This window comes from Nicotiana tabacum, chromosome 11, assembly GCF_000715075.1.
Source record: "Nicotiana tabacum cultivar K326 chromosome 11, ASM71507v2, whole genome shotgun sequence".
NCBI lineage: Eukaryota > Viridiplantae > Streptophyta > Magnoliopsida > Solanales > Solanaceae > Nicotiana > Nicotiana tabacum.
The window spans coordinates 124,769,046-124,782,463 of NC_134090.1; the positions used below are offsets into that span (position 1 = coordinate 124,769,046).

The 13,418-nt window shown below is 33.9% G+C and overlaps 1 protein-coding gene across 1 annotated transcript; it reads left to right on the plus strand.

The window, feature by feature from the left end:
- The first annotated feature begins 883 nt into the window (after positions 1–883).
- On the plus strand, positions 884–3,954 carry LOC107805477 (peroxiredoxin Q, chloroplastic). The gene is made up of 4 exons (XM_016629532.2): positions 884–1,342; positions 1,431–1,568; positions 3,020–3,109; positions 3,601–3,954. Exons 1-4 carry the CDS (start codon positions 1,136–1,138, stop codon positions 3,817–3,819), a joined length of 654 nt encoding a protein of 217 aa, XP_016485018.1. The 5' UTR covers positions 884–1,135; the 3' UTR covers positions 3,820–3,954.
- Positions 3,955–13,418: the final 9,464 nt, after the last annotated feature.

The window sequence follows — 13,418 nt, forward strand, 5'->3', positions numbered from 1 at the left end:
TCAAATTAATTAGTCAAACACAAGCTGCTTATCACCAAAAATACTTTTTTGAAAAGTACTTTTGAGAAAAACACTTTTCAAAATAAGCTGATTTTAGAAGCTTGGCCAAACATGCTATAAATCAAGTTATGTACTTCTGAATTCAATTTCGGGCATACGCCCAAGTCCTAAATCACGATACGGGTCTACCGGGACCGTCAAAATACTGATCCGAGTCCTTTTACATAAAATATTAATTGTAGTTAACTCAAAATTATTTTTAAGGCTAAAATTCACATTTTCTTTAATTTTTCACATAAAAAATTTTCGAAAAAAAAGACACGAACTGTGCACGCAAATTGAGGAACACTAAACGGAGCTATTCGAGGTCCCCAAATACAAAAATGAAGGCTAAAACTCAAAATGACCTATCGTGTCATCACGAAAACTGTACCATCAGATATATTAGCAATGACTTATCAAATAGACGAATCGAAAATGAAATGGTAAGTAAGAATTAACACAATAAAATGTATTATGTTTGTGTTCATCAAATTAAACAATACATGAGGCAGAAATTCAAAATCTACTTGAAAAAAATAGAGCTTCGTGCTGATAACGTATTATGAAATAAAAGAAATTCAGTAAAACATAAAGAAGATGCACAGATCGAAAGAAGGAAGAACTTTTCTTGTTCAATTGTGTATTTTTATCCATTTATTATAAAGTCTTTATATAGACATGAAAAGTGAAGAATCGGTATTATAAAATAATGAGAGGTATGATTACTACACAGTAAATAATAGGACGGACATGTATAACTATTATTTTCAACATTTATAAATTTATCTAAAAAGATTGCATGCTTAAAATGAGAAAAATGAAAGAGGGAACTGATGTTGACCGCACTGTCATAGTTTGGTTGGGGTCAGCAACGCTCCACCGCGCAGAAACCAAATTCCCAGTTTCGCCACACACACTTTAGCCTGTCTACCACTCCCATAGTCGGTCTTCACCTCTTCGATCTTTTTCTCTACACAAAGAAAACAATCTTGATCTTTATTAGTCATTACCAAAAAAATCTTAGAAAATTACCCTTTCTTCAACTAAGGTCACTCATACTGTCTCTCTTCTTTCAATTCCTCCACTCTCACAAATGGCTTCTTTGTCCATATCTGCAAAGCTGGCTCTTCCAAATTCACTGCTCTATTCTCAAACCCCTAAAACCCTCCTCCGTCACAACCTAAGCATTGTCTCAAGATCATCAAGATCCAATTTTTATGGTCTCAAACTCCTTCATTCACCTTCTTTGACAACCCTTTCTTCTTCTTCTTATTCAACTAAAAGTTCTATTTTTGCTAAGGTACATACATTGCTTTCAAATTTTATTGTTTTTTTCTTTTTTTCTGATTTCTTTAAACACTATTTGGAATTTGTGGCATGTTTGGTAGGTGGAAAAAGGTTCAGTGCCTCCACCATTCACATTAAAAAATCAAGATGGAAAAGATGTGAGCCTCTCCAAGTTCAAGGGCAAGCCCGTGGTGGTTTATTTCTATCCTGCTGATGAATCTCCTGGCTGTACAAAACAGGTAGAGTAAAGACACCTTAAATTTGCGTCTAAATTGGGTTAATTTCACATTGGTTTGCACCTTCATAATCATAGAGAAAACAAGATTTTGTTGGTCTTATTCAAGTACAATCCAAAAATAACTGCATTTTATGCAAAGAATTTGCACAAAGAAGGGCCTTCTTAGTATCATGAGTTGAGAATTAAAATCAATTAGCTGAATAGATGTGAATGCAGTATTGAATAGATGAACAATTTCTTTTATAACAACTCCATCCGAAGAAAAGTTTGATTTCGAGTCTGACCAATGTGTGACTTGTCCATTCTATTAGACATTTTGAATACCTGTATTACAGTACAACATTGAAGTTTGACTGATAAATTTTGTCACCAAAAGATATCTACAAGTGAAGTCCTATTCTGTGAAGTTAGATCATATGAGAGTACTACTCTCATTTACAAATTATATATAGAAACATACACAAGACACATGAATATTAGATTAACCATGATCATTGGACATCCGTACTTGTCTAATTCTAAAACATGTAGACCTGCCTTTCGCCATTCTGAATGGCCTCCTAGCTTCCTTTGGCATGTCCTTAACATGATGAAACTTATCTGCAATGCGGCACTCCTGAAAGGTCCCTCCATACTTAATGCTAAGTATTTGACTACCAGGTTCTAGGTTGGACGACTAATTTTAATATACTAGCAATTTTACGAAATGAAGGGGAGTGTTGGCGTAACCGGTAAAGTTGTAGAAATGCAGGGTAAAACTGCATACATAGACCCTTGTGGTCCGGCCCTTCTCCGGACCCCGCACATAGCGGGAGCTTAGTGCACCGGGCTGCAATTTTTTTTAGCAATTTTACGGAATAGCAGTCGGCCCCTGAATAGAGTGGCAGGGCAAAGCTTTTGGTGAGATTGGAACCCTGTAACTAAGTGATTTAGTGAAGTTTACCATTAAACTACAACATGCTACAACTCCTCTTCCGGGTAATGCTCGATTCAAGTCTGACCAATGTGTGGCTTGTCTAATATATTAGACTTTTGGGTAGCTGCAGTATTTCACTTTGAACTTTTTGAATGTATCTATGTTGGACGGATTACTCTATTTTCCATGGTTATCTCCTGTATTACTAAATCAGATAGACATAACAAATATTATCGTTAGACATAAATTAAGTGTAATCCAATCAGGAAATTTCTCAAATATGTAAACAAATTTATTATTTACCTTAATTTCATCTGAAATAGGCTTGAGACAAGTTAAAAATACAAGATTAGACCTACTGTTTGAATTCTATTCTAGAGATAACTAAAATTGTCTCATTCTTCTTATTTTATTTCTTTTTTTAGCTGAAAGTTAATTGCTTTACTCATAAAAGCAAAACCGTCCTCTTCATGCCTCAATAGTATATACATAATAAGTTAGTATGGTGATCACCAATGTGTGAACATTTTAGACAGGCCTGTTCCTTCAGGGACTCGTATGAGAAGTTCAAGCAAGCAGGAGCAGAAGTTGTTGGGACTAGTGGTGACGATCCGGAATCCCACAAGGTATTATAGATTTACTTGGTTAAAAATAGTTAGCTGGAGTTCCTCTATGATAGGTAGTCAGTAATCTGGAGTTTTGATTCTTATAAGCAAATCATATTGCATTAACCTTGCTCTTCCTATTAGTCTTGTCGTCTAAAATTTGCACCGAGTATTAATAGCTATGGTTTACCTGGAAATTTTTTTTTACCTTGTATGTTTGTTTTTATACACAACTGGTCAACTCCTTGATGGCCGAATTTTACAGACAGACAACTATCAGGTTCTTGTATTTCTTAGGCTGCATTGATTTGAATTTCCATTGGCATGCTGCCAAAAATATACTTTCCTTTGCAAGTATGATTTACGGTTCATTACTTCTCATGTCAAGGATGTACACCAACTCATCATGTTTCAAACTTCTTGTATTTTTTCTTATCATGAATTTGTATTCTCTGCATTTCTGCTATTCAATATTGCCCACTGTTACAACTGAGGTATTTTGGGTTGTACAGGCTTTTGCAAAGAAATACAGACTTCCATATACGTTGCTGAGTGATGAAGGCGAGAAGGTTAGAAAAGAATGGGGAGTCCCAGCAGACCTTTTTGGTACATTGCCTGGAAGACAAACTTATGTACTTGACAAGAATGGAGTTGTTCAACTCGTATATAACAATCAGTTCCAACCTGAAAAGCATATTGATGAGACATTGAAGCTACTTCAAAGTCTCTGAATGTCCACCAAATTTTCTTTGTATATTTCCATTTCTCCCACTAGTTTCCTTTTATGCTTAATATATATTATGTGATTCTGATAAGATATACAACCACTGTAGTTAGATGTCAAATGAATTATCAGTTCAGGATCATAGCACAAATTATGCTCTAGATTGTTGAATCATTGCAACATGTGAGCTATGTTGCTCAGGCTCTTCAAAAATATTGTCTAGCATGTGTCGGACTCTCCAAAATATTGTTGCACTTGTATCAGATAGCAGAATTATTTGTTGAGCTCAATCGTACACTACAATCAAACCTCTCTATAAAGACATCCTTATATAATAACCATTCACTATAAAAGCCAAGTTTTTTCGGAACCAATTTTTATGTTATGTGATAAGTCTTGTCTTCTATAACAACTAGTGGAGTAAAGCCTGTGCTGTGCACATGCCCAAGTATCTAATAGTGGATTTAGAGACATATTCAAGATTTAAATTTAATGGATTCAATTTTTAAGATTTTCAGTATTGAATTTATTGTACTGTTAAAATTGTGGGTTCAGGGGTGTGTTTGGTATGAAAGAAAATATTTTCCAATTTTTCCATAGTTGGTTGGCATAAATGTTCTGGAAAACATTTTCCTTATGAACTATTGGAGGAAAATATTTTCCTTATCAAGAGAAGGGAAAATATTTTCTAAAACTCCTTCTCAACTTTCCCCACCCTATCCCCCATCCTTATCAACCCACCCCACAACCCCCCACACCCACCCCTTCTCTGCAAAAAGGCTTTTTTTTTTCAAATTTCAATTTTTTTTCCGTCACCACCCACCCTGGTACCCCCTCCCCCCACAAAAAAGGTTTTTTTTTTTTTTTTTTGTAATTTTAAATTTATGTTTTTTCATTTTTATGCACACCCCTCCTCCCCTCTCCCACCCCTTCCCCCTCCTCCCCCAATTTTTTTTTTTTTTTTTATATATTTTCAGTTTTAGTTTTTTCATCTTTCGGTTTATAGGTTCGAAATTTTACAAGTTCCAAAGTTATGAGTTCAGAGGTTTATGTGTTTGTAAGTTTACGAGTTTAGAAATTATAAAGTTTACGGGTTCGAAAGTGAAATTATAAAGTTTACGGGTTCGAAAGTTCGCGATTTCAAAATTTTAGCGGTTCGGAAGTTTATGAAATTTGTGGTTTCGAAAGGTTGTTGGTTCGAAAGTTTATGGCTTCATGTTTATTGTATCTAAATTAATTATGAATACTCTTGAGAAGTTATTTTCCTTAATTTGCATATCAAACACTGAAAAATGAATAAGATTACTACTTGTTTTCCGAGAAAATATGGAAATTATTTTCCACGGAGAATATTTTCCCTTATACCAAACACACTCCAGATCTAATATTTTTTGAGATTTTTATTAGGCTTTTACATATATTCTATACAATATATCGAAAGTTATGGGTTCAAATGAAATTACTACGTGTAAGTTACACCCCCCCCCTGCAAAGGTAATTTCTGAAAATACTTTTAAAAAGAGAAGATAACTATGCTTCTATCGTTAGATAATGATTAGAAGAGTATTGTAAACTTTAAGAAATAGAATAGGAAATCAACTATTACAATTAATATTTTATCTGTCTCATTTTATGTGGCATACGCTTTTTTTTTCTTTTTTTCAGTTTCTCCCAAATAATGGCACTATTTATGATACACAAATATTTGTGGGTATAATTTAGATTACAAATTTTAAAAGTCTTTTTTTCTTTCTTTTTTAAAATTCCATATGGAGGTTTTAACTCCCGTAACGGGGTATCATGTCTCTCTTATGTCAAGATTGACGTATCTGTTAGCGGCTTAGCAGGTTGCATCTTTATAATCAATGTTGCTTGTATTTGCAGCACAATATCATGCAGGTAATGTATGAGACAATTTACAAACTAGTAATTTTATAGGCACACAAATATCTATGGTATATTTTAGACTATAAATTTTAATAGTTGTTTTTCTTAAATCTGTACATAGTCAAACACTGTTACCACAAAATGGGACAGAGAGACATATTATACCGTGTCGTAGTTATTTTAACCATCAGTAATGCCATCTATTTAATTAAATTAGGAGTAATTTCTAACTAATAACTAATATGCCAACATAGATGGAATTTGAAGCAAAATATAACTCACAAAAAATTGATTGGAGAAGTAGGGTTTTTTTATAGTATAATATTAATTTCATATCACATATGCATGGAAATAATGAAGCACAAATAAGGAAAAGAAGGGAGATACTTTAAAGCTACATAAGAGGTCGCTGGCAAGAAGAAAAAGAAAATAGAACACATGTTAATATAAGAAGCCTACTAATGGAGATGCAAAATACGACTCCCACTGTTGCGTATAGATGTTCGTAACACGCAGCGGAAGACAATAACAATCTTAGGCAGATCATGAGAAAGTGACTACCGAATCCATTCCTCCAACTTAAAATTGGATTCTCGCCAATCCAACTTAATGTTGGATTCATTCTATACGTCCTTTGTGGACTTTATATTTCCAATTCCAAATTGGTAAATTAATTAATATTATATATATATATATATATTTCAACATATATATAACTTTTATATAAATCAATATTAATTCATATTATATATATATCACACACACACACACACACACACACATATATATATATATATATGTATGTATATATATTTCAACCAAGAGATATAAATTAATTTTCTATTCCAAATAGAAAACTTCAATTTGTTCACAATATTAATTATATCCTCTGTGCTAGCAAAGAATATAATAATATTTCATTTGGGCTAACTAACTAAATTTATTTGACTAATTAAATTCTTTAATTTAATTATCAAATAATAAGTTAATTAATCCTTTAGCAAAGATCAGAACACTCGTTAGTGTGCGACCACATAGGTTCAATACTAAATCGGTAGTAAATTGACCACATCAATGTACTAATCAAGGGTGGCGTCTAGCAACACTCCTTAACGACCGGATAACATGAAGTATACAATTTACTCTCAAGAACCAGTAGAAGAATAATGTAGTAATTCCTTCTGTCCTTATAGCTCTCGATCACCCTAGGATATGGTTCAACTGTCAAATCCTAATAGGCGACCAACTCTATGTCCATGTCAAATATATTCGACCATTGAATGACCTAAGAAACTCTTTTCTTCTTTCATTCAATTTCCCTGGCCAAGGTCTTAGTTTGGTTGTTTATAATTCATGACAACATGGAGCTTAAACTCATTACCAAGAGTTGACAGATTCCATCTTGATCAATCACTAATTCTACAAGCATTTAATCATACCCAATATCCTTTCAACTATCGCCCTAGGGCCATAGGTGTCTAGTATCAAAGCACAATAAATAATTTGTCAATTACTATGACGATCTCAGGTCAAAGGAAACAGTTACATCACATTCTTCAAGAGAATATCCTATTGACAGTTTATGGTAATTCTAACCATTAAGAATTATCCAATGAGTCGGTTCAATAATCATATCTCTATATGCATCATCTATCTATGTAATTTAGTTAATGAGATCAACTAATCTTTATCCCATAAAGATGATCACATAAATATTGATCTAATCGGATTACTAATATCCAAATTAATAATCCTACGATCAAGAACAAATTTAGATTAAATTATAAGAAACTTCACTCTCATTATCATGATCTCCATCACAATGTCACGTCTCAAAATTTAATCAAGGACCTTATCAAATTAATCAAGCAATTAATAACAATGATAAAAGAATATCAAATGCCATATATATTTTATAAAAATATGTTCAAAACATCAAATGTGATATTGGATCTAGGGCATATCTACTATATCCCTAACAATCTCCCACTTGCACTAGAGCCAATCGCTCTTGTACTTCATTCCCAATTTCCACTTGTGCTTGTCAAACTCCTTTGTGCCAAGAGCTTTAGTGAATGGGTCTGCAACATTTTCTTTTCCATCAACCTTTTGAATCTCGACGTCTCCACGTTCAATGATCTCTCTTATCAAGTGATACCTTCGCAGAACGTGTTTGGACTTTTGGTGTGATCTTGGTTCTTTTGCTTGAGCAATGGCTCCAGTATTATCACACAACAGTGGAACCGCACCTTCTATTGAAGGAACCACACCAAGTTCATTTAAGAACGTTTTCATCCATACAACTTCCTTAGCAGCTTCACTAGCTGCTATATATTCTGCTTCAGTCACTGAATCAGCTACTGTAGCTTGTTTGGAACTTTTCCAACTAACTGCACCACCATTTAAGGTGAATACATAACCAGAAATAGATTTGCTATCATCTCTATCTGAAGAGAAACTTGCATCAGTATAACCTTCAAGTTTCAACTCAGAATCTCCATAGATGAGGAATTGGTCTTTAGTCCTTCTTAAGTACTTAAGAATGGTCTTTACCACCTTCCAATGTTCCTCACCAGGATTTGCCTGATAGCGGCTAGTCACTCCAAGTGCATAAGCCACATCAGGACGTGTACATGTCATGGTATACATGATAGCTCCCACTGCACTAGCGTATGGGATCCTACTCATGCGTTCTCTCTCTTCAGGTGTTTTAGGACAATCATCCCTACTGAGAGTAATTCCAGTGCCTATCGGTAGATAGCCTCTTTTGGAATTATCCATATTATACCTCTTTAAGATGGTATCAATGTACAAAAACTGGGAAAGTCCAAGCAGCTTCCTAGATCTATCTCTATAGATCTTTATTCCTAATATTTAAGCTTCTTCTCCCAAGTCTTTTATGGAGAACTGTTCAGATAGCCAAATCTTGGTACTTTGCAATGTCGGTATATCATTCCCTATGAGCAATATATCATCAACATACAACACTAAGAATATAATTGTGTTCCCACTAACCTTTTTGTACACACAAGGTTCTTCTTCGCATCTAACAAAATTGAACTTTTCAATTGTCTTGTTAAATCGAATATTTCAACTTTGAGAAGCTTGCTTTAATCCATAAATGGATCTTCGTAGCTTACAAATTTTATTATGATCATACGGAGATGTGAAACCTTCAGGTTATGTCATGTACACATCCTCTTCTAGCTCACCATTAAGGAAAGTTGTTTTCACATCCATTTGCCATATTTCATAATCATAGTATGCTGCTATAGCAAGCAAAATCCGAATTGATTTGAGCATTGCCACGGGAGATAAAGTCTCGTCATAGTCGACTCCTTCTTTCTGACGATATCCCTTGGAAACAAGACGGGCTTTATAGGTCTCCACCTTTCCGTCTGCTCCAATCTTTTTCTTAAAAACCCATTTACAACCTATAGGTTTTATATCCTTTGAAGGTTCAACTAAAGTCCATACTTTATTTTCCTTCATAGATTCCATTTCGGATTTCATGGCCTTTTGCCACTTCTCATAATCAGAACTTTGTATAGCCTCTTCATAGGTCTTAGGGTCATCATCATTATGATCAACCTCATTTGATACATCATCTTGTACCAATAAATTTAATCTAGTTGGTACATGACGTTCTCGTGTAGACCTTCTAAGAGGTACTTGTACAACCTCTTCACCTTGTGCTGGATTTGGTTGTTGTTCAATTTGGTTTAGAACTGGTTCATTAACCTATTCTTGAACTTCAGTTAGTTCTTGAACTTCAACCGTTGAAGATGGCAACTTCCTTGGCAACTTTAAAACATCCAATAAAGGTTCTTCAACTTGGGTCTCATGATCTTTATATTGTGTTGATTCATTAGCTTCTTGAACTTCATCAAGTTCTATTTCTCCATTATAATTTCCTTCTAAAAGAAATTCCCTTTCCAAAAAGGTTGCTCCTCTGGCCACAAACACTTTACGGTCAGAAGGGTGATAGAAATAATATCCCATTGTTTCCTTGGGATACCCAATGAACCTACACTTATCTGATCTTGAGTCAAGTTTATCAGACTGTAGTCTCTTAACATAAGCTGGACAACCCCAAACTTTAATATGTTTAAGGTTAGGCTTACATCCTTTCCATATCTCATATGGTGTTGTAGAGACTGACTTAGTGGGAACTTTATTAAGTAAGTATGTTGCTGCTTCCAAAGCATATCCCCATAAATTTATTGGAAGATCAGTGAACCCCATCATAGATCTCACCATATCTAATAAAGTTCGATTTCTCCTTTCAGACACACCATTGTGTTGTGGTGTTCCTGGAGGTGTCCACTGTGAGAGAATCTCATTCTCTCTGAGATATCTGGTAAAATCTTCACTAAGATATTCTCCACCTCTATCAGACCTTAGTACTTTGATACTTTTACCAGCCTGCTTCTCAACTTCACTACGGAACCTTTTGAACATTTCAAAAGATTCAGACTTATGTTTCATAAGATACACAAATCCATGTCTTGACATATCATCAGTGAAGGTGATGAAGTAAGAATATCCACCTCTAGCTTGAATTTTCATGGGTCCACAAACATCTGTATGAATTAGTCCCAATAATTCAGAAGCTCTTTCTCCGCTTCGAGTAAATGGAGATTTGGTCATTTTTCCTTTGAGACAAGATTCACAAGTTGGATATGATTCAAAATCATATTTGTCAAGGTACCCTTCCTTGTACAACTTATTAATTCTTTTCTCTCCAATATGACCAAGCCTACAATGCCAAAGGTATGCATGATTTACTTGATCATCTCTTTTCCTCTTAAGACGTGAAACATGCATAATCGAATTAGCATTCACATTAGGTAAGGCATAAACGTCATGTTGGAGATAGCCATTCACATATAAATTATCACTATAATAAATAGAGCAAATACCATTGCCTATATTAATGCGAAAACCACGTTTGTCTAACATAGAAGCTGAAATTATGTTCGAAACAAATTTAGGAACGTAATAACAATCATCCAACATAAGTACTTTACCCGTAGGCATTATTAAAGAAATTGATCCTACAGCTACGGCCGCAACTTTTGCACCATTTCCAACTTGTAGATTAATTTCTCCTTTCTTCAACTTTCTACTTATTTGGAACCCCTGCAACATATTGCAGATGTTATAACCACTACCAGTATCTAATACCCACAATGAAGAATTAGTAGTAGTTAAAGAAACCTTGAAAACATTTTTCATTAAAGTCTTACCTTATTTCTTATCCTTTAAAGTTGCAAGATACTCCTGGCATTTTCTCTTCCAATGTCCTATTTTCTTACAATGGAAACATACAGCATCAGATTGGTCAGCTTTTCTTTCTTTGCCTTTGGGTTTGGTCACACCACCCTTGGGCGCAGTAGGCTTTTTCTTGGGTTTACTTTTACTCTTACTCTTCTTCTTAGAAGAGTTTCCAACCAACATGACAGTTCCTTTCTTCTTCTCAGATGCAAGTTGATTCTCATAATCAATCAGCATGTTAAGCATCTCATGAAGATCACAATCCATTTTATTCATATTGAAATTAATAACAAATTGTGAAAAGGATTCTGATAGTGACTGCAAGATCAAATCTTGAGAAAGCTCTTTACCCAGTTTGCACCCCCAACTTCTCAAGTTCTTCAATGAGATCAATCATATGATTGACATAGGGTCCAACTGGAGAGTTTCCAGTCAATTTGGATCCAAATAAAGCCTTAGATAACTGGTATCTAGTTGTCCTGCTTTGTGTACCAAACATCTTCTTAAGATGTTCAATGATTGCAGTTGGATCCATATCCTGATGTTTCCTCTGTAGTTCAGAATTCATAGAAGCGAGAATGATGCATTTGGTAGTAAGACATTCTTCCAAGTATTTCTGATAAATCTTGGTAGCATCATCATCATCCTCATCTGGGACTTCCTTGGCAAGCTTATCGATCACATCAATAAGCTTTTCATGCATGAGAACAATTCTCAAATTTCTGTACCAATCATCAAAGTTTGGTCCTACCAACTTGTTGGTCTCAAGTATTCCACGCAGTGATATAGCAGACATATTGAGAAATCTAAAATATAGAAAGGAAAAGGCAATAATATAAGAACATATTTGCATATATCATAAAGATATGGAATTTTATCTAAATGATATTTCCACTAATTAGTTTAAACTATTTACCCTCATTATAGTTTACGAAATCTTTATTTCTGTTAGTGGAGTAAAGGAATCCTTTAACAATATGTATGAGCCCCTTGGAAGTCAAGTCGTTTCTCACATATATTTTAAAGGTATGTACTCTTACCAATTGTATCCCCATACAATTTACTTAAATAGCTCTATGTCAAATAGTCCCCTGGTAGTCAGGTCGATCCTATTGGCATAGTTGAGTTCAACCATCATGATAGCAAATAACTTATTAAATTTTATACTCCCCGGGTAGTCCAGGCGTCTAGTGTAAAATTGAATAATTCTTTCAATCCATACATCTAATGCAAATAAATAATTTTAATATATTCTCGAACTATAAGTCTCCTGGTAGTCAGGCCGCTCCTTATAAACAAGAAATAAGTAAAATTATTTACCTTGATGGATAGCTCTTATAATAAAATATCTTATATTTTATTATTTAAGAACTCAAATTTTAGTAAGAGGGAATTGTTACTAAAATAATTTTTAATAACATGAAGATCAAATCTTTTATAGCATGTGAATTTAGTTCAAGTTGTCTACATGCTTAGTCCTAAATTGATTTACATAACATGTAATAAATAATTCAAAATTATGTAATGAACAAGCACGTGACATAAAAATAAAATTCAACATTCTTCTAACATGTTTAATCTATATATCACATATATCACAAAAAATTAATTCATGCCAGAATATCATTATTAATTAACATCTCATGAACTAATAACAATTAAAAATAACAATAGAATCATGTAACTGATTATAGATTCCCATTGTATCTAATACAAAATTTTAAATTCAAGTTATGAACTATCTCAATAGTTCAAACGATTTAACTATTGCACAAGACACATGTATTATGGTTTGAACTCTTCAAATATAATATAAAAATATTTCGTAAATAAATTTTAGACACAATAAACCACTGCTCTGATACCACTGTAGGATAGCGTATAGGTGTTCGTAACACGCAGCGGAAGACAATAACAATCCTAGGCAGATCTTTTCATGTTTAAAATTTATTTACATATCAATAGATCGGATCTAAGACGTACCTGGTGAAGAAAGTCTTGTTTCAAATTCTTCGATAGTGCGAAAACTCTATGTGTATCCACACCGACTGATCCTTGCTATCAACTCTTTGATCAACGAAATCCGCGAACAAATTGAACGGAAAACTTGTGCTGAAATTTTTCTCAAAAATCTCAACTCAAAGAAAGAAGAACAAGAAACACTTTTCTTGTAATTGTATTTTCTCTCTTGGCTTTGTATTGCACTCTCACTTTCACAAAGTGTTTTTCTTCTCAAGAATAATAATACGGCAAATATTCTCCATCACCCTTTATATAATATTACCTATAAATTCTTTTCGTATTTGGTTGAGGTAATGATTTACTTAGGGTAAAAGTTTATTCCAAAAATAAACTTCAATCGATTTTTATGGAAAATTGATAAATCACGTCTTCATGAGAAAGTGACTACCGAATCCATTCCTCCAACTTAAAATTGGATTC

Coding starts and splice junctions, on each gene's coding strand:
- LOC107805477 (XM_016629532.2), top strand. CDS start 1,136: ATGGCTTCTTTGTCCATATCTGCAAAGCTGGCTCTTCCAAATTCACTG. Junction 1,569..3,019: donor CTCCTGGCTGTACAAAACAG/GTAGAGTAAAGA, acceptor CATTTTAGACAG/GCCTGTTCCTTCAGGGACTC. Junction 3,110..3,600: donor ACGATCCGGAATCCCACAAG/GTATTATAGATT, acceptor TGGGTTGTACAG/GCTTTTGCAAAGAAATACAG.